Source organism: Anopheles gambiae, chromosome 3 (assembly GCF_943734735.2).
Source record: "Anopheles gambiae chromosome 3, idAnoGambNW_F1_1, whole genome shotgun sequence".
Taxonomy (NCBI): domain Eukaryota; kingdom Metazoa; phylum Arthropoda; class Insecta; order Diptera; family Culicidae; genus Anopheles; species Anopheles gambiae.
In genome coordinates, this window is record NC_064602.1 from 56,203,989 (window position 1) to 56,231,879 (window position 27,891).

General features: G+C 38.5%; 1 protein-coding gene across 1 annotated transcript; it reads left to right on the forward strand.

The window, feature by feature from the left end:
• The first annotated feature begins 1,492 nt into the window (after nucleotides 1-1,492).
• Nucleotides 1,493-27,856, forward strand: LOC5668384 (pro-resilin). Its single transcript, XM_024811313.2, has 4 exons — nucleotides 1,493-1,701; nucleotides 27,064-27,243; nucleotides 27,311-27,502; nucleotides 27,567-27,856. Exons 1-4 carry the CDS (start codon nucleotides 1,690-1,692, stop codon nucleotides 27,642-27,644), a joined length of 462 nt encoding a protein of 153 aa, XP_024667097.2. The 5' UTR covers nucleotides 1,493-1,689; the 3' UTR covers nucleotides 27,645-27,856.
• Nucleotides 27,857-27,891: the final 35 nt, after the last annotated feature.

Consider the following 27,891-nt stretch of genomic DNA (forward strand, 5'->3'; position numbering starts at 1 on the left):
CGAAATAGTTTTTTTAGAAAGTAAAATTCAAGAGATATCATAGGTAATTTGTATCGCTCAGCGAAATCGGACAATCGTGTTATACTGTTGTTATAAAAGAGTTGCATTAACTATAAACTAACTAAATATATATATATATATATATATATATATATATATATATATATATATATATATATATATATATATATATATATATATATATATATATATATATATATATATATATATATATACTAGCTGGCCCGACAAACTGAGTTATTCCCAAAAAAACTACAATATTCCATTATTGCTTTTTTACTTGGGATAGTTATATCGTGCCCATATCCTCTTAGGATCCGATCATCGAGTTTAAGCCGCCAGGCACCATACACCAAGTGTCAAAGTGCAACACAACAACAATCCTGCTCTTTGTATGGGAGTTAGAAAATCATTATTAAATTAAGTTTAGTGTAACATCTGAATGATTTTTAAGTCTTAAAACCTATTCTCATACCACCATAAGGTGCGTGCAAAGTTTCGTTGAAAATGATCCAGCCGTTTCTAATTCTTCTCGCAATATAATATAATAAAAGAATATAATATAAATTTATATATACAGATATAAATATATACAGATTAAATATTTTGAACATACATTTAAATTGAGCTGATTCATTTACGACCACGTTAACGATCACGAAGCATCTTCTGCATATATTTGAAAGTTTTAACAACGTTTTCATTGAGATCGTCTCACACCACTACTTGGTTATGCATAGACTCAATGTAAAGCATTGTATAGTTTGCATTTACTTTCATGATCACAGTAAATCCATCGATGGTGTCTCTCTCTTTCTCTCTCTCTCTTTCTCTCTCTCTCTCTTTCTCTCTCTCTCTCTCTCTATCTCTCTCTCTCTCCCTACCTCGTGGCTATCAAAGAAGTCCATCTGGTAGTGCACCTGATACATCTCGAAGCTCCAAAACATTCTCCGATCTTTGAGTCATACTAACCTGTATAAACTACGAATGAACGGGGCTGCTCAAAAACGATCATCAACAAAAAAATTCTCACAGAATCTGTCTCATCATCTTCACAATCCGTCCATCACTTGGATGTAGGGTATATATAGCTGTGTGTGATTTTTTTTTATTACATAGAAACACACATTTATTTTAGATCGAGTACCTTTCACGTGTTCGTATTTGCAATGCAACTGCAGAGCACACATTGAAACTACAATACAAGAAGAGGTGGTAGCGTAATTACTGCCACCATATAAACAGTTGAGCATCTTCAGTGGGTGGGTGGTGCAGTTCATATATATTACTATAAAAGTATGAGTGCAACTACCACATTGAGACAGGAACGAAAATGAGAGGGGTGTTTTTATAAGTTTTGGTGTTTTTGTAGAGACAGAAACAAACCTTCAAAATCATAACATTCACAACTACACAGTAGGAAAAAATCTATCCGCACTATTAGTGTTTCAAAATATAAGTGGGGTAGAACTACCTCTCATCGGATGAATAATTCACATAAAGGCTGATCACAATGTACAATCGAGCAATAGTCCATCACAGGATACGACTGTTTTAACATCCAAAAAGCTCACCAGTATAAAGTGCAACATTGTTTAAAAATTTGCTTTGAGTATTTATTGGTTTAGTGTACGAATTTTGTGTACCAAATACTTTTAAAAAATCGCGATGAAAATTCTGGTAAGTAATGATATAATTCCAAAACTAACACTAAAGTGTTGGATTAAGGAATCAACGTGTTTTAAAGTAGTGCTTTTATTGTATAAATTGCAGTATTGTATAGAAAATTTGTTAGCATGTATTTTTTTTTAGTAGAGAGTGTTTTTGTTGCATATGACATAGGATGCCGTTCAAATTAATATCTATATCATCAGCCGTAGTTTTTATAAGAATTGCTCTTTTTTTTCTTAAAGAAACTCGTTACTTTTTCACCGAAATGATTTCAAAAACTTATAATACTTTCTTAGTATGCTATGCATTAGCTACAGTAAACAGTAAATAGTATAAAAACTATAGTGTGATAATGTTTAAAAAAATTTAATTTCTTCAGTTTGCAATGTTTTTTTTATATTATATAATATAAGGAACAAATTGGTTAGCACAAAACATACCAACTAAATTTCATTTGAGTTGAATAGCTATACAATTTGGTTGTTATGCAAACTTCTTCTTCTTTGTTGTTACAACCATTGTCGGCCTAGGCCATTAACCTTCGTTTCTATGACCAAAAATACACCCTCATCTTTATGACCACCTACCCGGGTAAGTAATACATTTTATAAGGGAATTTGTATTTTTATTGGTCAAAAAATGTCTTATTCAATTTATTCTATGCAGCTATAATAACAATATTTCTTTTTATTTTATAAATTTATGAAGTATAGTTTTTAGTAACATTAATTGAATGCATAGCAATTAGTTCAACTGACACTAATACACCGCCATTTCTTCCCGACTGTCGGTGCAATCATTTCAATCTATGTGACTTTAGAAGAATATTAAGAGCTAGAAAACTTTTGGAATAGATTCTATAAATATAACTACATGCATTGCTATACATATCATTACAAAGTTAGCGACTAATCGAAACCAAAATCCTTTATTGTATGTGTTACCTACCCGGGTAGGTGGTTATAGAAGTAAGAGGTAAAAGTTGATTTTATTTTTTAAAGCACTTTTCCAAAAATTTAAAAATTCTGAATTTTTTACCACTTTTGTAAAACATGTTTCTCTAGGCATTCTATTTTTTTTGGATCGATTCGATAATCCTATAAAAAGTTATCATAAAAAGAATAAGTAAAACATACCCGGGTAGGTGGTTATAGAAATGAAGGTTAATGGGCTTGTCTATCATGGAGAATTGTGTGTTGAATATGTGTGTGGAAATGTGTGTGTGTGTGTGTTTTATTTTATTTTACCAGGAAGGGGAATCTTCTTCCAGTCCCGTTTTCTTACGGGTGTTTATTGAGATTCTTACCCAGTAAACCCCCTGCGTGGAACCCTACCCAATGGATTCACCTGTCGGTATGCTTGTTAAGAAAGGGCTAAGCCATAGCATTACATATTGTTGTTGCAACATGGAACTCATTCCCTAGACCGCCCTAGACGTATTTTAAAGGTACAAAACACATTAAATCGCAGAGAGAACAAAAGCTATAGGTACAGATTATTTTCAGTTTGTACACAAAAATGGAAGACGTGATTATATTTGTTAAACCACTTCGATTCTTGTTTTAAGTATTTTTGTTAAAAATTGCGACAAAGAAAAATAATGAAAATGATAATGATGTCTCACCTCATGGCCATGCATAGGAGCGAAAAGGACGAAGCTGTCGATCAGATAATAATTTAATTTATTCGCGAACTTAAATACAACAAGAGGATGACTGTCACAGTACTAGTGAGAATAGTCAAATGTTCATTGAATGCGCGTGCCTCACTGTTAAGTATTCTCATATCTTATTTGTTTCTTATAATGTACAAGTGGAACAAATGGAACACAACTATTTACACAGCAAATTTTCTCATCCTGCTTCAGTAAAGTTTTTTACTGAAACGGTTCAGTAATAGAATATTTTACTGATTTTCAGCATAAATGTCATTTTTTACTGATTTTCAGTAAAACAATTTACTGAATGCATTTCAGTACTGTTTAGTAACATATTACTGAAAATCAGTAAAATAAGTGTCAAATTAGTCGTTTCACTGGATATCAGTAAAACAAATTACTGAAAATGCAGCAATCCATTCTGTCAAATCGACCTGTCAGTCAGATCATCAAAACAAAACAATGTGGTAGCCACTTGCTCGTGATGTAAACTCAATTTATAAGAAATATTTCGTCATTTTTTACTCGCTACCAATTACTGAAAAATCAGTAATATAAGAATGGCTTTACTGGGATTTCAGTAAACGAGCTGTCATTTTGGTGAGCATCGGACATTACTGAATGATTCAGTAAACATTCTTTTTACTGAAAGGATTACTTAAACTTCAGTTAAAAAAATTTCAGTAAAATTTTACTGAAGTTCAGTAAAAAAAGTTTTCTGTGTAGCTTGAAGGAAGATCGACAATTGATTTTATTGTTCAATTATCAATGTGTACTCTGATCACCCGGTTACAATAATTCCCATATCTATGTATACTGTGATCACATGGTAACAATATCTCCCTTTTTAATTTCATTACCGTATTAATACACGATGCGCAATCTCAGATTGCGCATATATTCGTTTTATCAAAACATAAGTCATTTCGCGTAGCCAACCCTGAGCTATAAACGTCATTTCCATACATTTTCAGATTGCGCCAAGATTGCGCATAAATTTTCAAGATTATATGTCCGAGATATATATATATTTTTTGACAGATAAATATATCAAACCGACCCGTTTGACAGATAAATATATGCGCAATCTGAGATTGCGCATCGTCTATTGCTACGGTTATACGAAATATGGGGCGAACCTTCCTGGTCGTTTAATATTTCTTTGGTTGTCCTGTAACGATCTCTTCTTGTTGTCTTTATTCTTCATTGTGTTGTTCAACTGGACGATCAATGGAATTTAACCGCGAGGCCACATGAGGTGAAATATACAGCGAAATAAACTATTTGACAGGCGAAATATCTGATCGCGCGGCTACATGAGGTGAAATATACAGCGAAATGAACTATTTGACAGGCGAAATATCCCAAGCGGAAATTTTCGGACGATAACTCATACACTCTCATAATTTAACAAGCAATATATGACAGTATGTGTGGTTCTTTCATTCGTAACATTTCGCTCTCCAAGCCAAGCGTTGAAGCAGGTTATGTGTATTTCTTTTTGACTATTATGTAGTTGCATTTAAATCAGTTGTATTCTTTCGTATCTTATCATTCATATAAACACCAACAATGTAAATGTAAATGTAAAAACTATTTAACTTCAAAATGTCTAACGCTAGACGTGCAATGAAGATAGCAAATATGCCATTGCACGCGGTTGTAATTATGTGCCGAAAAAAGTCTGAATCTCGTACACTATTTCGTTTGTCAAATCGTGCACGAAATTTCAATCGAAAACACAGCCGAAAAGTGACATTTTCACTCGCTTGGGATCTGACGGATAAAGCATCACAGCAACCAGCTGATGTGCAATGTTAACAAGTAACGTGCAAAAAATCGTAACTAAATCCATTGAATAACTTCAATATCCAGTACTTCGTCAATTTTTAGTCAACAGTTCACAATTTCTTCCAATTAGTGAATGTTCTGCTTAAGAAGATATTATTTTTAAGTGAATTTCGAAAGCGGATGTTGTGTCTCCCCCAACCCTTTTGCTGTACCTGTCAGATATTTCACCTGTCAAATAGTTCATTTCGCTGTATATTTCACCTCATGTGGCCTCGCGGTAATGGTTGTTCTTGTTCTGCTGATGGAAGTGTTGGAACAGGTGCGATTATTATTTCTTGTTCAGTTTCCAAATTTGTTGGTTCCAATTAAAGTAGTGGATAGGCACAACTATTGTCTCATTTTCATTGGTGGTCTCCAAATTTGCTGTTTCCTGTTAAAGTGGTGGATCAGGTAAAACTATTGTTTTTTGTTCATTTGTGGTTGCCAAATTTGTTATTTCCAGTTTAAGTCCAAACATATCAACCAAAATATTTGAAAAGCTGTTTTTTTTAATTTTTCGTCTGGTTTATCACACGTTTTTGATTTTAGTTGGTTGATATGGTTTCGAATGAGTTTTCAACTTGTATATTTACTTACTTGCATACTTGTATATAACTATGTATATCGGTTAATAAAACAGTTTAATTTACCTTTCCAATCCGCTCAATGACAACACCAGCTGCCCAAGTCCATTTGTTTTTTGAATACACTTTCGCGTAGACATTTTTTCTCTTCCAAAATCTTCATCTTACTTGCTTAAATGAGACTTGATGTTCCTTTTCGGGTTCCAACAAAGTTAATACCGTTTTCATTTTCCTTCCTAACATAAGTTCAGCTTGCGTTTTTCCGTTTAATGTTCTGCATAATGTCGAACGGAAAACCTGAAGGAAAACTTGTAGAGAGCGCGCTATTTTCTCTCCTTTGTTTATTTTCATGAATCCTCTTTTTAAATTATCGACAAATCTCTCTGCCTGGCCATTCGACTGTGGATGATATGTAGCTGATTTTAAATGATTGATTCCATTTTCTTTAAAAAAGTAGGGAATTGCGTGGATATGAATTGACTACCATTATCAGAAACAATTGTTGATGGATTCCCATACCGCGCCAATAACTCTGCGAGAAATGCTATACTTTCATCAGTAAAAGGATATCTAATGATATCAGATAGATGATTTATTGTAGAAGAATTTCAAACTTGCATATTAAAACAGTTACATTGTTTCATTTACAGGACACCTCTACATCCAAGTTTCGGATTATCTTTAATGTCATAAGTAATGTTTCAATAAATTCATCTAATGATGCTGTAATGTTCTCTTCGGATTGTATTAAAGCTATAACGAACTCTTCTTCTGGTTTGGTTTAATTTTTCATGAGTTGCGAGAGAACGTCCGCATATTCAAAATTAGTTGTAGATATGTATTCAATTTCGAAATTATAGCATAATAATGCTAAAGCCTATCTTTGCAGACGATTAGCTAGGTGCAGTGAAATACCTTTTTTTATCCGAAAATTCGCAGCAAAGGTTGATGATCTGTTTGAATTTTCTTCCTAAAATCATTCGATGAAATTTTGTCACCACAAGTACTGCAGCTAAATCTTCTTTCTCGATCTATAACCGATTTCAGCTTTGGAAAGTGCGGGTGATGCGTGTGCAATTACTTTAATTGTCCCATGCTGAAAACGGTGCATGGCCACTGCGACATCTTCTTCTATTTGGCGTAACGTCCTACACGGACATGCCGGTCTGTATAGGCTTTGGAGACTTAATTCATTACCACGTAGCCGGATAGTCAATCCTTGCTACGGGGGGAAGGTCCATTCTGGGCTTGAACTCATGACTGGCATGTTATTGAGTCGTTCGAGTTGACGACTGTACCACGGGACCGCCAGGCCACTGCGACTATGCGATATTTTGATGCGTCAGCTGCTATGATGATTTCGTTTCTAGATCGTAATATGTTAAAAGCAAATCAGACTGCAATATTTCCATAATTTTGCTGAAGGAATATTCACAGTGTTTTGCCCAATTTAATATAACATCCTCCTTTAATAATTCATCCAAGGGCCGTCTCCATTGATGCATGTTTTTTACAAACTTCGCGTAAAAGTTAACAGCAGCTAGAAATTACCGTAGGCTTTTAACGTCGGTAGGTGCAGATATGTTTGTTATTGCTTCAATTTTGGAAGGATCTGGATAAATTCCGCTAGCATATACGTTGTGTCCTAAATATTGTATTTTTAGTATGACGAATAAGTAAATATTTTATTTGTTTTTGAAGTAAACTGCATTTTCCTTCTTAGGGTGAAAACCGTAATCTTCTACTATGATGTCGTGACTATGATGTTGTCAAAAAAAGATTCCATACCTTCAAGATTTGATATAATACCACTCATGAGCTACTGGAATGTTCCAGGAGCGGACTTTATACCTGTTGCTAATCTGTTGAATCGGTACCTCTATGTGTGTTTATGGATAGCAATTTTTTGTAGGGATCATCAACATCGACTTACAGATATGCATCAATGATGCTAAACACCTTCGATCCATTGACTTTTGCAAAAATCTTTTCCGGAACAGGTAACGGGTAGTGGTTTGATTCAAGAGTAGCGTTTAAACCTGTGAAATAGTCCGCATTTATATGCACTTTTCCATTCGGCTTTTTAATGATAACTACAGGCGCAGCCCACGAAGAAAAATCGATAAGGGTTATAATGTTTAGTTTTTCCAAATGATCGAGTCCTCGTCAACTTTTGAAAATGCAGTAAATGACACCGGTCGCTTTTTTCTGAAAATTGGACGAGCATCCTGTTTCAGGAACAACTTGACTTTTATTTTCTTATTTTTTTTATTTTCAGATCAAGATGTTCATTGAAAACGTTTGGAAACTCCTCTTTGTATTAGTGATGGAAAAAATGAATCTCTGAAGGGATTCGAATTTTTGAATCGCAATCCCAATGTGGTATAGCGTTTTTTGTTATTGCAGCGAGATGGAGGGGGGTGTTTAGGGGGACTAGTCAAAGCTGGAATGAGAGTATTCTGTTTTATTCTTAATTATTTAACATTTCAGTACTTACATCATAATTAGTACAGGTAGTCCCTGAGGTACGTGGACCTTTATTCAATATCAAATCAAATAATTTAGTCAGTGACTTACTTACATTACAAGAACATTTGCTATATTTTGACTGGATACTGCGTGATTCGACTTTTGAAATTCGCGTTACGCGGTTTCTTCTCGACCCCCCTTACAGCCTGATCTAATTTCAATTAAATTGTTTATTGGTTTTGTAGATAATTCGGGTATGTGAAAATATTTAAGTCGGAATCCCATCGGCTATCAAATAAAAGAGGGTTGACAGTAAAAGATTGTGTGTTGCTCTCCTTAAAAATGTCCAAAAATAGAGAATCATACAATGTATTTACGGAAGAACACTGGCTTAGTATGGTAAACTGCAAGACCCATGTTCAATGAATTTTTAACCCTTTAACAGTCCCACGATTTTAAGAAAATACACAAACCCATTATGAAATATTGCCAAAAAGCTGATAAAAGAAAATAATGTTGCCCCATTCTATAAACCATTGATTTACACAAAAGATGATGTACAAAATGTGTCATTTAGTGATCGGAAAAATGAAGTTTTTGTCGGAATCGATTCCGACTAGCTCCGCAGTTTTCCGCAGTTCCGGATTTGGGTCCAATCATACTACGTATTAACAAACGCAAAAAATCAAAATTTACTAGTAAAAGATCCATTCTCATAGAGATTCCCGGACTGATTTCGCTTCTAAAACTTCTTTTTCAATTCAATAACTTATTCACATTCCGGAGGTAATTTTAATTCTGGAGTCAATTATGATTCCGTTATCGGGGCAAATTGCGATGTCCAGGTCAATGCCGGAACCGATTTTGATCGTGGCATCGATTCCGTAGCCTTTCGTCTCAATGACAACTTTAAACTGTCAAAATCAAAATCGTCGTATCTGCGAATCGTCGTAACTCGAGGGGGTCGTAACTCGAGGGACGCCTGTATATTTTTTGTTTTTTTGAATTTCTTTTAACAATGTTCTTGTGTCAAACAACGTTTTCAGTTTTTTACCGTTTCTTCGAATGAAAAATCTCGTGGGTGCTTCGGTAGAATGAATGTTGATATTTATTGTGGACAATGGCTATGAGTTTTCTTAGTAACAGTCTCACTTTGACAGTATCTTTGAGTTTTTCACCGTCACGCAAGAAACAAGAATTTCCATAAGAAACTGCTTGAATGTTTCATCTTGAGGTGAAGCAATTTTCGATGTGGTTCTAGATCAAACTTTTGAAATCCGAAGGAGTTCTAGATCAATGCCTTGAAAATCGTTTTACTTCTAGGTCAAAGTCTTAAAATTCCTCTTATTTTTTATGTATGACAAGGTTCTAATTCACACAAATCCTCGTCACCAAATATTATAATGTACAAATGGAACAAATGGAACACAACTATTAAGCTTGAAGGTTGATCTACAATTGATTTTATTGTTCACTTGTCGATGTGTAATCTGAACAATAAATATAATTATTCCCATGTCTGTGTATCCTGTGATCACATAGTAACATTTTTATTATTATTTTTTCTTCAATGAGAGTATCTACATCAGTTTTCGGCTGTGTATCTATTTTCGGCAGGGTAACTAAAATGGTGAAATTATGCAAAACCGCGTTAATAAATACCTCAAAACTAAATTCTATTAATTACTACAGGTCGGTCCGCCCAGTGTACTTTGACAAATTTTCATTTGACAGCTACGGAGTCCAAAGCAAGGATGTTATAAGAGACCAGGTGGTAGAATAGCTCTTCTTACAACTAGCCATTGGAGAACCAGCGTTTCACTTTTCCCAAGTTATAAAACGCAATTGTTGAAAATGCGTTCACTCTCCATTGAAATTAAATTAAGTAATAATTAAGAAATGATTTTTTTCAACTGAATCAAATCAAAGTAAAGTATGTCAAAAACATACAACATGATTATACATGGATTTGGAAGATGTATGAGATTAGACATAGCGAATCTTATTGGATCAAGGATGTTACAGGGTTTACCTAGCCAATCGGGCGTCGTCAAAGCGTTTTCGGTCGCCGTAAATACTTTTTCGGGCGACGTAAACCCTCAATTGGGCACTGTCATTTTTATTCGGGCCTTGTGAAGTACAGTCTGTTCCCGGGTTACACGGTTCCCGACTTACGCGGATTCGGAGATACGCGGTTTTGTAAATTTGACAAAGTGAAAGGCCATGGGAGTGACAAAATGTTGACAAATTTTTCAAAATGTGAGCTTTTGTCACTTTTTTGAGCTTTTGTCAAAATTTTGTAACCTGGAGCAGCCAGGAAAAAAAGTTGACAAAAGTTGACAAAATTTGACGTTCGTGAAAAAGCGTAAACAAACAGCTATTTGGCGCAGTTGTGACCCATTGTTATGATAATAATGCTTAAATGCATGATTCTAATTGATTTATGTACCTATTTAGTGTTAAATAACGACGAAAAGCAAACCATCAACCGAGAGAAATGAACGCGACGAACTTTGAACAAAAAGAATAACGACCAAGCTTCGATGTTAATTCTTTTATTCCTGAGACGCAACTGTACAAGTTCACAATTTTCGATCGCTTATATACTACCGTACGCCAGTACTGTCAAACCCAAACAACAAAACGTTGCTTATTCTTAACACTCCTCCTCAACGTTTTGACATGTAAAATTCAAGTATTTAGACATATTTACATGTTTGATCGCACCTAAAGGTTTGGTCAGAATGTCCGCTTTCATTTCTGCACTTGGGCAGTACCTGATCTGAACTACATTATTGTCTATTAAACCTTTGACAAAGAAAATTTTAGTCTCAATCTACCCGATTCCGCGTCTTGTGCATCTACCCGATTCCGCGAAACTAATACATGCTTGATTGTCTTCATATATCACCGTAGGTTCGTTAACTGACTCACCCATATCATTTAATAAACGCTTAAGCCATATTATCTCCTGACATACTTCAGTTAATATCTGGCCTAGCGCAATTAGCAATAAACATCAGACTTCCAACAACGCTTCTATATTTTTTACTTTCCGTCAGCGTTTTACTTGGGTTTTCATCACGTAAAAATCCTACGTCCATTGGAGTTTTAGTTATATTTGCATTTTCTAAACCCAATTTTGAAATGAGACCTTCTATATGTGTTTTAGCACTCAAACTAAAAAAAAACCTTTATCATTTCTAATCACCTGAATTCATAAAAAATGTTTTATGTCGCCTAGCATTTTAATCGCAAAATGTTTCTTTAATTCTCTGAAAACCTTAGAGATACTGTTTTCATCTTTACATGCGACTAATATATCATCAACATAAACGATTAAGAATACATCGGAACGCACAAACAGACAAGGGTCAGCTTGACTTGCCTTGAAATCCAACTTTTCAACTACATTACTAAGAGTAAGATTCCAGCACCTTGCTGATTGTTTTAAGCCATAAATGCTCCTCCTCAAAAAACAAACTTTATCTTCTTTTCCGCGTTCTTCATAACCAGGAGGTTGGCGCATATAAATTTCCTCTTCCAAATTTCCATGAAGGTAGGCTGTCTCAACATCAAAATGTTTTACAACTAAATTATCTGTACCAGCTATCGCTAGTAATGTGCGAACAGTGGGGCCCTTTCCGTTTGAAGCTCGTAGGCTGAAATTTCAGCCTGTCAGCTGTGTGCATTGTATAGCAGTTTTCGAGCAGCTATCTAAGTGAGTATACAGTATACAGGTGGGCTTATCCCAAGGTGTATGAATTTAGAAGGCTGATTTTTATCGCTTCTGCTTCTGAATGAAGATTGTAAGAGTGTTTCGAGTATTTGTCAAGCCTCCAGAAAGCTCGTTGGAGCAAAAGTTTTCACTCGTCCTGTCAAAAAGTGATATTCAAATTTGGTTATAAAAAAACATGCTATGAGACCACCTGGACTACATTCACTTTGATTCCAGATTCCATCACCTGATTTCTTTAATACACCTTGGGATAAATGTAAACAAACCCGTGTTTTCGAGCAGGTACTCGAATCTAATTCTAGCTTTTAGGCTAAAATTTTCTAGACTGAAAATTGCAGGCTAGTTTTTTGTGTGGTTTTGTATGGATTGTTTACATGATTTCAGCCTCCAACTGTCAAACTCCATACAAAAAACTAACTAGAATCGTGAAGGCCCTCAGTATTATATTTGGTATTCGGCGCAAATGTTTCATCGTAATCCGTACCGTATATTTGATTAAAACCCTGCGCAACTATTCTTGCTTTGAATCGCACTACCTGTTCTTTTTCATCTTTCTTCATTTTAAACACCCAACGACTCCCAATCGCTTTCTTACCCGCCGGTAAATCCACCAAACACCATGTGTTGTTCTTTTCATGCGATCTTAGCTCACAGTCCATAGCCGCTTTCCACGAATTAGAGTTGGTCGAATTCATCGCCTCCGCCCACGTTGTCGGCTCTTCTTCGATGTGTGCAACACCAACGATGAACTCGTCCAAATAACTCGGCAGCTTTCCACGAGTTTCGCGTACAGGCAAATTACTCACCGCATTGTCCTCGTCGGTCAATTGTTCATCGAAGTCAGCGTATGGATCCAGAAACTCAGTTTCTCCGGAATCCAGCGATTGTTCATCCTCTCCATCCGATGATATTGTTGCATTTTCGACACAATGAGGAGCTGTATCGAAAACAACAATGCTATTGTCTTCGCGCTGGCTACTCGTGTGGTCCTCACATCGGTTGCTTGGATGCTCGTTTTCCAGGAACCTGGCATCACGACTCACTGTTATTTTGGCCGTCTTTACGTCAACAAAACGGTATGCCTTTTGTTCTTCAGAATAGCCGATAAGTGTGAGTTTCTTCGCCTTGCTCGCAAACTTTACACGCTTATTTTTGGAAATATGTACCCAAGCACTACAACCATATGCCCGGAGATGATCCACTTTTGGTTTTCTTTTGAACCACATTTCGTATGGATTATTATTCACCGCGTTGGATGGCAAACGATTTTGCAAGTAAGCCGCACAAATTACTGCTTCCCCCCAATATGTTTTGTTCAAACCAGCACCCAAAAGCATCACGGTTGTCATTTCCTGCAAATACCGGTTTCTTCTTTCTGCAACTCCGTTTTGTTGCGGCGTGTATGCGGTTGATGTTTTCAGCAAAATACCTTCTTTTCTATAGAAGTTTTTCAATTTTTCACTTGTATACTCACTTCACTTTTGGTATTTTTCCGAGCTGATTTTTCACTAATCTCACAAAATTTATTATCTTGTCACACGCATCCGATTTCGAACGCAAGAGATACCCATATGTGTATCGACTGTAATCGTCGATTAGTGTTAGGAAATAACGATTTCCACTCGGGGTTTCGACCGGCATGGGGCCACGCACATCACTGTGCACTATTTCTAGTATTTCGTTAGTGCGTCGCTCAGCGCATTTCGGGATCTTTGTTCTAGACAATTTTCCCTCCAAACACACTTTACAAGTGAAATCACACGCGCATGTTTTTACACCAGCACCAGTACACATATTTTTCTTGAACAAATTTTGTATCGCACTATTTTCACGGTGGCCGAATCGCTTATGCCACTGATGCACACAACAATCACCATTATTCTCGCATACAACGTCAAGGATAATGTATTTAGAAGGTTGATTTTTATCGCTTTTGCTGGGCGACATTGTGGGGGACATCTGTCATTCTCTGCATACAAATTTCATTACCCCGCACCAGCCCTCCCCGATTTTTATACCGGAGCCCCCGGAAGAGAAATGTCAAGTCGAGAAATGTCATTTTGCTCTGAACAACTTCACCTTGTCATTTATAACACCTTGATACAACGTATGCTGATTCTGTACGGTGCGTGTATAGGTTATTGCGCAAGGAACTTTGAATCATACAAACGTTGTTTTTGTGAATTTCACAGGACTCCTTTGTGAAGATTACTTGATAACCTGCCTCACAAAAACAAGCAATAATACGTCTTTCACAAAAACTTTTCCTTTAGGGCCACTTACAGCACACTGTCCTAGACCTGTTGCTTTTATCGTTTTTCTATCCGCCAATGTAACATGTACGGCATCATGCTTGGAAAAACTATCTAACGTTTGAAACATCTTGACGTCGTTGCACATGTGCCAGCTGGCACCACTGTCAATTATCCAACTATTTCCACTCATCGCAGTCATAAGGTTTGCAAATACCTTTTGCTGTCCTTTATTCTTTTTGAACTTTGGACAATCTCGTCGAAAGTGTCCAGGTTTGCGACAATGATAACATATTACTTTGTCTTTTGGTGATTGAACGCTAAACGTAGTTTCATCCGTTCCAACACTGGCACCACTCTCAGACCTTCTACGATATTCCTCACGCAATTTGTTCATTGCGAATACCGAAGTCAACTCGGCTTCAGGGCGATTTTCCAGGGACACTATCAGGCTATCATACGATTGTGGTAAACTCGACAATATTAGCGCCATAAACACACGATCCTTGAGTCCCTCATCTACTGCTTGTAGACGTGTATACAGGTTTACCATTTCATTGAGATGAGCCGGTAAATTTCCATTCTCTGGAAGTTTAAGGGAACACAATTTCCTTAGCACGCATAGCACTGATGGTAGCCCGCTACTCTTATGATCAGAGCAGCCCGCACGACAACATCGAGCAGTTTTGAAGCTCGGATTTTCGATCGCTTTCCGCCAAAAGCGATCGAAAAAGCGAGCAGAAATGTCAGGGAAAACGCTTGGGTTCCGATCGAAGAAATATATCAATCCAAAAATTTCAGCGCTGTAAATTTCGAAATATTTCATTTATAAATTTGCAACAATTTTGAATGCGAAATATTTCACAGCCATGCGCTGTGAAATATGTTTGCAGTTTGAGTTTGAGAAGTTTTCGATCGCTTTGCACAGCTGGAGAGTGAGTCCCACATTTCTTTCGCGGTTTGCTTATTCATAATATGAACCAGTTGGTTATCGTCCACCGTTGCACTAATCACTCCACGCGTCTTTGCATCACCAGTTTTCCAGTCATTAGTTGGAATTTCCGGCTTAGCATCCATCACATACTTGGATAAATCTTGCCGCAATAATTCCATCTCTACACGGAATTTCCAAATTTCAAAATTATCCTCTCCCAAGCGAGGGAGTACCACTTGCAAAGACGTCATGATTACACCGGAGTTTTTACTACAACTTGCCTGTCTCCTATTCAACTTGGCGCTAGAGAGGGCCATCCGCGACTCGAGGGTGGAGACTACGGGAACCATCTTCTATAAGTCAACCCAGATCCTGGCATACGCTGATGATATAGACATCATTGGTCTGCGGCTCTCCTATGTAGCAGAAGCCTACCAAGGGATTGAGCAGGCGGCAGAGAACCTCGGATTGCAGATAAACGAGGCAAAGACCAAACTGATGGTGGCAACATCAGCGGACCTACCAATAAATAATCCAAATCTACGTAGGCGTGATGTACAGATAGGTGAACGCACTTTTGAAGTCGTCCCAGAATTCACCTATCTTGGGTCAAAGGTCAGCAACGACAACAGTATGGAAGTTGAGTTGCGCGCAAGGATGCTGGCTGCCAACCGGTCATTCTACAGCCTGAAAAAGCAGTTCACCTCAAAGAACCTGTCGCGACGGACGAAGCTGGGACTATATAGTACCTATATAGTACCACTACTCACATACGCCTCTGAGACATGGACACTGTCCAAATCTGACGAAGCCCTCTTAGCCGCGTTCGAGAGGAAGATGCTCAGAAGGATACTTGGCCCCGTATGTGTGGAAGGACAATGGAGGAGCCGCTATAATGACGAGCTATACGAGATGTACGGCGACCTCACTGTCGTACAGCGTATTAAGCTCGCCAGGCTCCGGTGGGCTGGCCATGTTGTACGCATGGAAACGGACGACCCAGCCCGTAAAGTCTTTTTAGGCCGTCCACAAGGACAGAGGAGGCGTGGTAGGCCCAAATTGAGGTGGCAAGATGGCGTGGAGGCGTCCGCCATTAAGGCCGGGATAACGGACTGGCAGACGAAGGCGCGAGACCGTGAGCGGTTTCGGACACTCCTGAGGCAGGCCAAGACCGCAAAGCGGTTGTAGCGCCGGATAAGTAAAGTTGGAATTTCCGGCTTAGCATCCATCACATACTTGGATAAATCTTGCCGCAATAATTCCATCTCTACACGGAATTTCCAAATTTCAAAATTATCCTCTCCCAAACGAGGGAGTACCACTTGCAAAGACGTCATGATTACACCGGAGTTTTTACTACAACAGAAGAATTACTGGCACAAACACTGGGCCCATAACCTGTTAAATAACGACGAAAAGCAAACCATCAACCGAGAGAAATGAACGCGACGAACTTTGAACAAAAAGAATAACGACGAAAAGCAAACCATCAACCGAGAGAAATGAACGCGACGAACTTTGAACAAAAAGAATAACGACCAAGCTTCGATGTTAATTCTTTTATTCCTGAGACGCAACTGTACAAGTTCACAATTTTCGATCGCTTATATACTACTGTACGCCAGTACTGTCAAACCCAAACAACAAAACGTTGCTTATTCTTAACATTTAGTACTTCTTAAACAAAATATCGATGATATTCAGATGTTGGAGCTTTTTGTCGCTCTTGTGTATGTTTTTGGTGCGGCCACGAGAAAAGCTCTTTTTTGCAGTTGACAAGCAATTTTGACAAAGTTGAAAAAAATTCAACATTTTTTCAGCTCCGTTGCCACGCGCTAACAGATTAAATGTCAAATCAGTACAATTTGCTTCAAGTTCGGTATAAATTGCAATTTTGCTAACAAATTGAAACCACTTAAAAGCCAGAAATGGGGCCCTGCACGATTCTAGTCAGTTTTTTGTATGGAGTTTGACAGTTGGAGGCTGAAATCATGTAAACACGCCATACAAAACCACACAAAAAACTAGCCTGCAATTTTCAGTCCAGATTATTCTAGCCTCAAAGCTAGAATTAGATTCGAGTACCTGCTCGAAAAATATCAAAACAACGTGGTGTCTACATATATCCCAAGGTGCATTAAAGAGATCTGCTGATGGAATCCAAAATCAAAGTGTATGTAGTTCAGGTAGCATGTTTTTTTATAACCAAATTTGAATCTCAGATTTTAACAGGACGGGTGAAAACTTTTGTTCAAACAAGTTATTTGGTGGCTTCACGAATACTTAAAACACTCTTAATATCTTCATTCAGAAGCAGAAGCAATCCAAATCCGGCTTCTAAATTCATACACCTTGGGATAAGCCCAGCTGAAATTTCAGCCTACGAATTTAAAACGGAAAGGGCCCCATTGTTTATTTGGGCTCGAAAACGCTTTAAGAGCACAGCCTGCCGAACATACGAACAAATGCTGGCAAACTTAAACCAAATGATCTTATGGTGTTACTTGGTGATTTTAATTCACCATCACTCTCCTGGCAACCGTCGGCATCGTGCGTTAATCAGTTCATTCCTACTGGTGTATCTCGTGAAAATGTTTCTCTGCTTGATGGAATGTCGGTAAACGGTTTGCTGCAATTATCCGGCATAAAAAATATACGCGGAAGACAATTAGATCTTCTATTTGCCAATGCTGCCTTCTTGGAGTGCTGCTCCCCCGTCATAGCTTCATCTGTTCCACTCGTCGCGCTAGACAATCATCATCCTGCTCTTGAGACAAGCGTGCTCCTTACGCACTATCGCTCTGCATCCTCCCTACGAATACCTACGGCTCGTATGTTCAATTTTAGGAAATTGGACTACCAAAAGCTTCATCGTATATTAGCCGATACCGATTGGTCCTTTATTGATGCTGACTGTGACATAAATGAAGCTGTAGCAGCGTTTACTAATGTAATCACTTCCGCCTTCCCTTCCTGCTGTCCTTTCCTTAAACTCGCTCCTAATCCTAAGTGGTCGAACAGAGCTTTACGTCTATTAAACTCGGACAAAAACCGCGCTCAACGCGCCTACCGTTTAAATAATACTTTACACAATCTTTGTGTACATAAATATGCGGCTAAGGCTTATCGTCTTCTTAATCGCCATCTGTATCGTCGCTACGTTCGGCGTCTTCAAATGCGCTTCACTATTGATCCTGGGTCATTCTTTCGTTTTGCGAACTCTCGGCGAGGCTCTGCTAGCCTTCCATCCACCCTGTTTCTTGATCTGTCCTCTGCTACGTCCAATCCTGATATATGTAACCTGTTTGCCAAACATTTCTCTAGTGTATTTTTCGATCCTAGTACTTTTAAGGTTCCTTTGGACGTAGGCTTGTCTTACACGCCCTCTGATGTGATATCATGTAATTCAGTCGTTGTAAGTGAAAGCCTAGTAAAATCCGCTTTATCCAAACTTCAAACTTCGTTTTCACCAGGCCCCGATGGTATCCCTGCCTGTGTTTTGAAAAAATGTGGCAATACCCTCACTCCTATTCTCACTCGTCTTTTTTCTCGCTCGCTTAGTGTAGGGATTTTTCCTAGTCAATGGAAACTAGCTTGGCTTGTTCCCATTTATAAGAAAGGTGACCGCACACTAGCATCAAACTACAAAGGCATTTCTATTATTTGTGCGTGTTCTAAAATCCTCGAGTCAATTGTCCATTTATCTGTAATGCCTTGTGTAAAAAATTATATTTCTACGGAACAACACGGCTTTATGCCCAATCGCTCAGTGTCCACCAACCTAATGTGTTTTTTGTCTTCTCTATATCACTATCTGTCTAGTGGTAAGCAAGTAGACACTATCTATACCGATTTCATAGTGGCATTTGACAGTATACCTCTATCATTACTTGTTGCTAAGCTTCGAAAACTAGGTTTCGGTGGCTCTATATTGCCGTGGTTCAACTCCTATCTTGAGAATCGTTCATATGCAGTTAAAATCTGTGGCTCTTTCTCTGAATGTTTTCTTAGTTCTTCGGGTGTCCCTCAAGGTAGTGTCCTTATTCCCTTACTGGTCATTCTCTTCCTCAATGACTGTACTTCGATCCTTCCTCCTAACGGCTTCTTGCTATATGCGGATGACGTTAAAATTTTTCTTCCTGTATCTTCTACAACTGATTGTCTAGTCCTTCAATCCTGGCTCTGTAAATTCTCTACATGGTGTGCTTCTAACGGTTTAGTCCTGTGTCCTGAAAAATGTTCTGTCTTGTCTTTCTTCCGATCTTCTACAAGTATAACTCATGCTTATAGTGTCTGTGATGCCCCTATTCCCCGTGCGTCCTTGTCTAAGGATCTTGGCGTCTTCTTTGACCCGAGTCTTTCTTGCAAGGAGCACACGGACTATGTCATCAACAAGGCCAACAAAAGTCTTGGTTATATTTGTCGCATGTCCACTGAAATTCGTGATCCTTTTTGTCTTAAGTCCCTTTATTGTTGTTGGGTCCGTTCCGTACTGGAATATGCCTGTGTCATCTGGTCTCCTGTCCAACTATCTCTGCTCCAAAGGATTGAGAGGATCCAGAGACGTTTTACAAGGATCGTATTTCGTAGGTCGCTGGGTCATCACTCTATTCCGCTTCCTTCGTATGACGATAGATGCACTCTATTAGGCCTTGCCAAGTTGGAGCACTGCCTCTCGGTCGCTCAGGCTTCTTTCGTCGCTGGCATATTGCTCAATACGATTGATACTCCTTCACTTCTGTCACGCTTACATTTGTACGCACCTTGTCGCACCTTACGTTATCGTTTTCGTCTCCAGTTACCTATATGTCGTACACGTTTTGCTCGCAATGAGCCTTTTGTAAGAGCTATGTTGTCTTTTAATAGTACTTCTGATCTGTTCGATTTCAACATATCCTATCCTGTCTACCGATCCCGTCTTCGCTCCTTTTCCGTACCATAAACTCCTTCCAACTCCTTCGTGAACAATTGTATACTATAGTCAGTAAGCACTATTGCTGTAACCCAACGTGGCCGAGCAATTATTAAAATAAAAATAAAAAATAAAATAAAATAAAATACAATGTGCGCATTTTCACGAATATCTCTGTAAAATTCATTTAAAACCGGTAAATAAAAAATAGCAAAACGATGAACTTTTACACATCTCTTCCCAAGCTCCCGACCAAGCTGGTTTTCGCTGGTCTTTTCGGGGATAATTCGTTAACGAATTATCCCCGAAAAGACCAGCGAAATACAGATCATTTTCGGAGATAGTGAACACACGTGAAGAATGAATCCATGCAAAAAAGAGCTAAAAATAGAAGCGAACATTCGGATTCATTCCCTTCCCTCATATTCCAATTCATGCTCATGCTTCATCCTTGATGCTACCAACCACATCGCTAATTCTACTTCGAATCACTTTGCCAGTTGCGCCACCATATTATTTTTCATGATCGTGCTATTTGCTTGTTTGGTTGTATGAAGGGGTACTGATACTAAATGAATTAAAAGAAATAAATAAAACAATAAAAATAATAGATTGACTATTAAACACGCATTTCTAGCAATGAGTAAAGGGGTCTGAAGTTATTGGAGCTGCATGTTTTAAAAAGAAATCAAAACTTTAAATCATCAATGAAAACAATAAAAATGGAATTGAACTCATGTCGACCATGGTGCAAACATTACACCATTACCATTTGACCACTACTAGTTCATGAACATGAATCATTATCTATCAGTTTTAAACCCTTCAAATACAGTATTACGTCGATTATCCGGGTAGCTCGGGACCGGACGGTTGCCGGTTAATCGATTTGCACGGATAATGTTCCAAGATATGTCAAATTCATATAAAAATTATTAAATTCACTAGTTTTATGTTTAAATTACTTTGTATCTATCGATTTATCGTTAGTATAATATTATTTTAATCAATAATTATAGGATTGACAAGCACATAGCACGGTCATGAATAATACACCCAAAGTCTATATAATACAGAGGTCGAGTCGTCCAGAACATTTGATCAAAAAACGTGGGAAAGTTTTGACAGCTGGATGAAAAAGCTTCAATAGTTTCATCGTAGCATACATTGAGGCTTTAGTTGTTGTGCATGCAGTGGTCTGAAAGCATTTTCGGCGATTTTTACATCGTTTGTTTGTAATATTGTACTTTAAAAAGTTGACGAATATCAAGAAAAGATAGAATTATAGTGAAATTATCAATTACAACAAGATCAGTGCCCGAAATTACGACGAAATCTTGTGCAGCTCAAGAGGGTCAAAGCTAAGAGGCCAGATTTCTGATTGTGGTCATTTTTAAGTGTTGAATTACTGAAAAAACTACTCCATGCCACGTTCATGAGAAAGAAATGTATAGTTAAACTAAGTTTTGAGCACAAAATGCACAATTAGGCCTGAAAAGTGTAAGGTTGTTTGAAATCGTTTGTGAACGCTTTTTCATCTAACTGTCAAAAATAAGCTTTCAAAATGGTGGACCAAAATCGAGCTATGCATCGACCTCTGTATTATATGGACTTTGAATACACCTGTTTCCAGCTACGTTCGAATCGCAAACCGCCTACTTCGAATCGCATGCCACTACGATCGAATGCGTGCATCCACGGTTGAATCGCGTGCCAATACGGTTGAATCTCGTTCCACTACGGTCGAATCATATGCCACTACGATCGAATCGTGTGCCGCTACCATTGGATTTCTGAAAGGTAGGGCACAGCAGACTGTTTGTTTGCGTTTCAAAGCTGTTTCTTTCTTCGCTGATGGCAATTCGTTTGTAAAATTCTAATAAAAGGGAATTATTCTCTGATCATAGGTAAACCCCATGAATATTGGTTGAAACCATGGATTTTACCATCAACAACGAACACCGAATATTAGTTGAAAACAAGGATTTTACCATCAACAAAGGACCACGATATTCGTTTATAACAAGGATTTTACGTGTAATCAGTAAATAATTACGTTTTATTAGAATTTTACAAACGAATTGCCATCAGCGAAGAAAGAAACAGCTTTCAAACGTAAACAAACAGTCTACATTTCGGAAATCCAATCCCGCTGCGCAAAGCGACGGAAGAAATCATGCCGTTCGGAGAATTTTATCATGCCATCTTTTGCCCTCCAATGGCAAATTTGTCAAGCAGCTCGTCGAGCTACCCGTACCTGGCTCCGCCTCGTACCCGCTGGTTCGTAAAGAGTTTGTCTTGACTTTGTTGCTACAGGATCTACTGCTACGGCGCGACAAATCAACGGAATGCACTCAAGCAAAGCGCATGAACCTACCGAGCCGAACCCATTCCAAGGCATTGTCGGTCGCTCGGCATCATGATACCGACTCCAAGCCAACAAGCCGCCAGATTCTGGACGGACAGGTGCAGCATCATACGCGCACCGTAATAAACATAACCAGAATCCTCTTATGTATGAGTTCAATTCAAGTTTTGATTCCGCTGGCTGAATTAGAAATAAATGTGCTACATATCACATGCACGTTTACTTAGATCGTGTGTCTTTTTAACTCGGCATGTCTTTCTAACACCTTAACAGCAGAACTGATCGCAAAGATGGTGGTGGCAATCCAATGGTTGTGTTGTCTCTCAGGTAGCAAGATCACACACACACACACACACACACACACACACACACACACACACACACACACACACACACACACACACACACACACACACACACACAAACACACACACACACACACACACACACACACACACACACACACACACACACACACACACACACACACACACACACACAGAGATTTAGAACACATGAAATCTTTCGCAGCCCTCGCAATGTTTGTCGGGCATTGACATTTTATTTTGCAAATACAGTAGAACGTCGATTATCCGGGGACGGATTAACCGGCGGGCGGTTTAACCGCGCGCATAAATCTGACAGCTCTTCATACGTACGGCGAACATTTGCAGCGATAATCAATTGGGTAACCAGTTTCTTGTGCAGCTCGGTAGTGTCTAGGGGTATTTTCGAAATTCATTTTTGTTTATGAACAGTTGTTAAACCTACAGTTATTGATTAAAATAATATTCTACTAACGATTAATCGATTGATTCTAGGTGAATTAATAATAAAACTAGTGAATTTCATATGTTTTATATGCGTTTGACATTTCTTGGAACATTATCCGTGCAAATCGATTAACCGGCAACCGCCCGGTCCCGAGCTGCCCGGTTAATCGACGCTCTACTGTATCCACAAAATTAGAACTAGTGATCTTTTCGATGAATACCACCGAAAAAAATATAATTTATGAGCAAAAATCAAAGATTATTTCATACACTATAAGATCTCGAGCAGATGATACCACACGCAACCCTCGCAATGTTTAACGGGCCACCAGATCCTCCCCCCTCCCCCCTCTCCGCATGATCGATCACGGCTACCTTATCGGAAAAAAGGCTGGTTCAGCTATCTTGTAGCACATCCTCATCCAAAGTGCCGGGCGGGGAGGGGGATCGCGACATGATAGAGTGAACGGTTACTTTCCCCGCGCTGTATGCATGTGTGTGCCGAGACCCGAAAACTCGAGACAGAGTTCGGCACATATAAAAACTAATATTTTATTGCCATTATACATTGCTACATGATGCTTAGAAGGTCGTTGAAGCGTCAAACATGTTCTAATTAAAAAAAATAGTAAAGGAACTCTGTTCTTTGAAATACTTTGGAAGTTTTTTATTTTAACAAGTTTCTCTTTTATGCGACCGTTCTCGTCAATGGTTGATTTGCGACTAACTTGTAATGAAACGATCAATCTAAATCTATTAAAGACTACTTCGATTACACGCGGCTACTTCGTTTACAAATAGATTAGTGTTAGACGTTCTCCTACGCTTGTTTGAAATAGGCTTCTTCACCCTCAATTGGCAGGGGCATCGAATGGTCTCATCAGCAGCGGCACGAAATAAAATAAACCATCAATACACCGATAACACTTTGAGTCCCAATCCAGCTTCTCCCACAGCGTCGCAAGGCCACAAACAAATTAATAAATGCTAACACCCACCGATAACAATACACAACCGCAATGCACATATGAGTATCAACGCATACACCGCAACAGCCAATCAGCTGGCGGAGAAAGGCACGGGCAGAAGCGCAAGTAAGGCAAGGCAGGGTGAGGGAGGGAGAAGAAGCGAACGAAAAAATGGGCGCCAATAATTTTAAATTTTTTTACCGTTTTTTTTGCTCCGCCGCCATAAAAAGTTCGTCCATTTCGCCAACAGATGGCGCTAAATCTGCGCAGGCCTGCGCAGGAATCGCTGAAGTCCCGCGCGGGAGACCAGCCAAAATCTGCGCTGGCCAGCGCAGAATTTGGTACATTTCCTGCGCAGGAAACTGCTCGAATTTGCGCAGCGGGAATGGTAGCGGCACACGATTCGATCGTAGTGGCAGACGATTCGACCGTAGTGAAACGCGATTCAACCATCATTGCACGCATTCCATCGTAGTGGCATGCGAAGCAGGCGGCAGTGCTGCAAAATGTCATGAGTATCACGAGATTTTCACCAACAAAAAACAATGAACATATCCGTGGTAGCTTGATGCTCATTGTTGATAGTCAATAAAAGTGCGCCATGGCATGCTGAACACGACATGTGAATTTTTGAGTCCAACGCGATACTCTGACTGACAAGCTTAGCTTAATGCCGGCGCAAGCATTATCATGATTTTTTCTGGTTGTGAGCAGTGCTGTCAAATGCCACCGTTTCAATCATCAACACTCATGACTGAAACGAAGCTCAAATCAGATCACGTACACAACTGAGATGATCAGTGACTATACTCAAACAGTTGGAGAATCAATCACATGCTTGGTGACTTTTAGTTTAGCACCCAACTTTTGGTCACTCACTTGGTCACGACATTGTTGTCGGGGATAATCACGACATTCTTGGAATATACTTGGCGCGTGGGCTCTAGCAACAAAATGAGCATGCTTTCTCCCTTTATCTGTTTTAATTATGTGTCGGGTCAAACAGAGCGAGAAAACATGCTCATTTTGTTTCTTGTAACCACTCGCACGCAATGCATATCTCCCGTGACCATCGCGATGATCACCGACTGGAAATGTCGCGACCAAGTGATTGAACACGAGTTGGTTGCACACAATGTCACCAAGCATGCGATGGTCGCACCAACTGTTTGAGGCTCGCCTCTGATCTTCGCAGTAGAGCTCGTGACGCTGAGATGATTTTGTTTGAACCAGAATTTGTCATGACTATGTCAGTGACATTTTTCAAAATTAATCACAGCAAAAAAAGTCGTGATATAGTGACTAACCAAGCGATGGTCGCAAACATGTCATGAGCATGTATTAGTCACACCAATCGTTCTGAGTATCACCTCTGATTATCACAATTGAGTACGTGACGCTGATTTGGATTTTGTTTCAGTCAGTTTTTTTATGAAATTGGGGCCCTTTCCGTTTGAAACTCGTAGGCTGAAATTTCAGCCTGTCAGCTGTTTGCATTGTATAGCAATTTTCGAGCAGCTATCTGAGGGAGTATAATATACAGGTGAATTTATTCCAAGGTGTATGAATTTAGAAGACTGATTTTTATCGCTTCTGCTTCTGAATGCAGATTTTAAGAGTGTTTTGAGTATTCGTCAAGCCTCCAGAAAGCTCGTTGGAGCAAAAGTTTTCACTCGTTCTGTCAAAAAGTGATATTCAAATTTGGTTATAAAAAAATGCTATGAGACCACCTGGACTACATACACTTTGATTCCAGATTCGATCACCTGATTTCTTTAATGCACCTTGGGATAAATGTAAACAAAACCATGTTTTCGAGCAGGTACTCGAATCTAATTCTAGCTTTTAGGCTAAAATTTTCTAGACTGAAAATCGCAGGCTAGTTTTTTGTGTGGTTTTGTATGGATTGTTTACATGATTTCAGCCTACAACTGTCAAACTCCATACAAAAAACTAACTAGAATCGTGAAGGCCTCCATTGATAGTGACATTTTACCGCACTGGCAGGCGGTTTGCGATTCGATGCAAATGGCACGAGATTCGAACGTAGATGGAAACAGGTGTAATATGGCGGCGCAACTGGCAAAGTGATTCGAAGTAGAATAAGCGATGTGGTTGGTAGCATCAAGGACGACGCATGAGCATGAATTGGAATATGAGGGAGGGGAGTGAATCCGAATGTTCATTTCTATTTTTAGCTCTTTTTTGCATGGGTTCATCCTTCACGTGTGTTCACTATTTCCGAAAATGATCTGTATTTCGTTGGTCTTTTAGGGGATAATTCGTTAACGAATTATCCCCGAAAAGACCAGCGAAAACCAGCGTGGTCGAGAACTTGGGATATAATTGTAACAAATGCTTTAATGTCATTCTGTAAGAAAACAGGTTCTTTTCCAATAAAACTTGATGTTTCTAAATATTTTGTTACATAGTACTTTGCCTAGTTGGGTTATACTGCACTCACATTCCACATTATACGCAGTATTTAAAATGCTTCATTAAGAACAGGGGTCTCCAAACTACGGCAATAGAAAGCTATAGGAGTTTTGTATATTATGGTAGTATATTCTTATAAAGACGAAATTGAAACGTTCGCTTTAGATACAGGCAACGGAAAAATGGCCCTCAACACCATTATATGTGGAGCACTGCGCCCCGCGAACTGAAAAGTTTGAAGACCTCTGAATTAGAAAATGAAACTCAAATTTGTCAATTGACCGTGAAATTATAATGAGTTCATTGTGCATATCTAAAAAAAACTTGAGTCGCTGTAGGAACCATTTGTAGTTATTTATAATGAAATCCTAAATCCTGTATCTTTGTGGTACTTAAATATACACATCAATATTAATTTTTATAATTTGTATTGTACATCCTTTCTCTAGTGTGTTGTTGTTTGCATTATTTTAATGTTGGTTGATTCATTAGCACAAAACAATCAATATTTGCCCCCGGATAAAGGTTATGCTTATGACAAACCAAACCAGCAGTTTCCCTCTTCGCCTCAACCACAGCCTTCTCCTGGACGTCCAGCACCCTCTTATGGTCCACCTTCTCAGGATAACGTTAGTACCTAGAGTTTGAAACGTACAAATGAATGAATTATTAATGTTTTTTTTCTAATGTTTGAAGCATCATCATGAACCTGGAATGCCTTTCGATTTCCAATACAAAGTGAATGACATTGAAACTCAAAATGATTATTCTCATAAAGCAGTGAGTGATGGAGATGTGACTCGTGGCGAGTATCGAGTTCAACTTCCGGATGGACGCACACAAGTTGTGCGCTATACTGCTGACTGGAAGAATGGTTACAATGCAGAAGTTTGTATTTAAATAAAATTTAAGAGTCTTGGATATTTTAAATTTAGATTGATTGTTATTTTAGGTATCATACGAAGGCGAAGCAAAATATCCAGAAGGACGTGGCCAAGGTGGTGCTAATGCAGGAGGATATAAGTACTAAAAATTGAAACTCTGTTCGTTCGTCGCTCATCTGATAGATGGACCTAATTGTCCACACTCGCATTCGATAAGACTACGATTTCTTTGACAAACATGTACCATCAAAATAAGCTCCAGCAATAACTGCGATGAAGTCATAATTAAAATAAGATAATTAATATATGGGTCAAATAAAGTTTGCATTAAGCACTGCAACTAGTTACCATCGATAAACATCGGTTTTATGTTAATTATTGGTTGAATGTTTG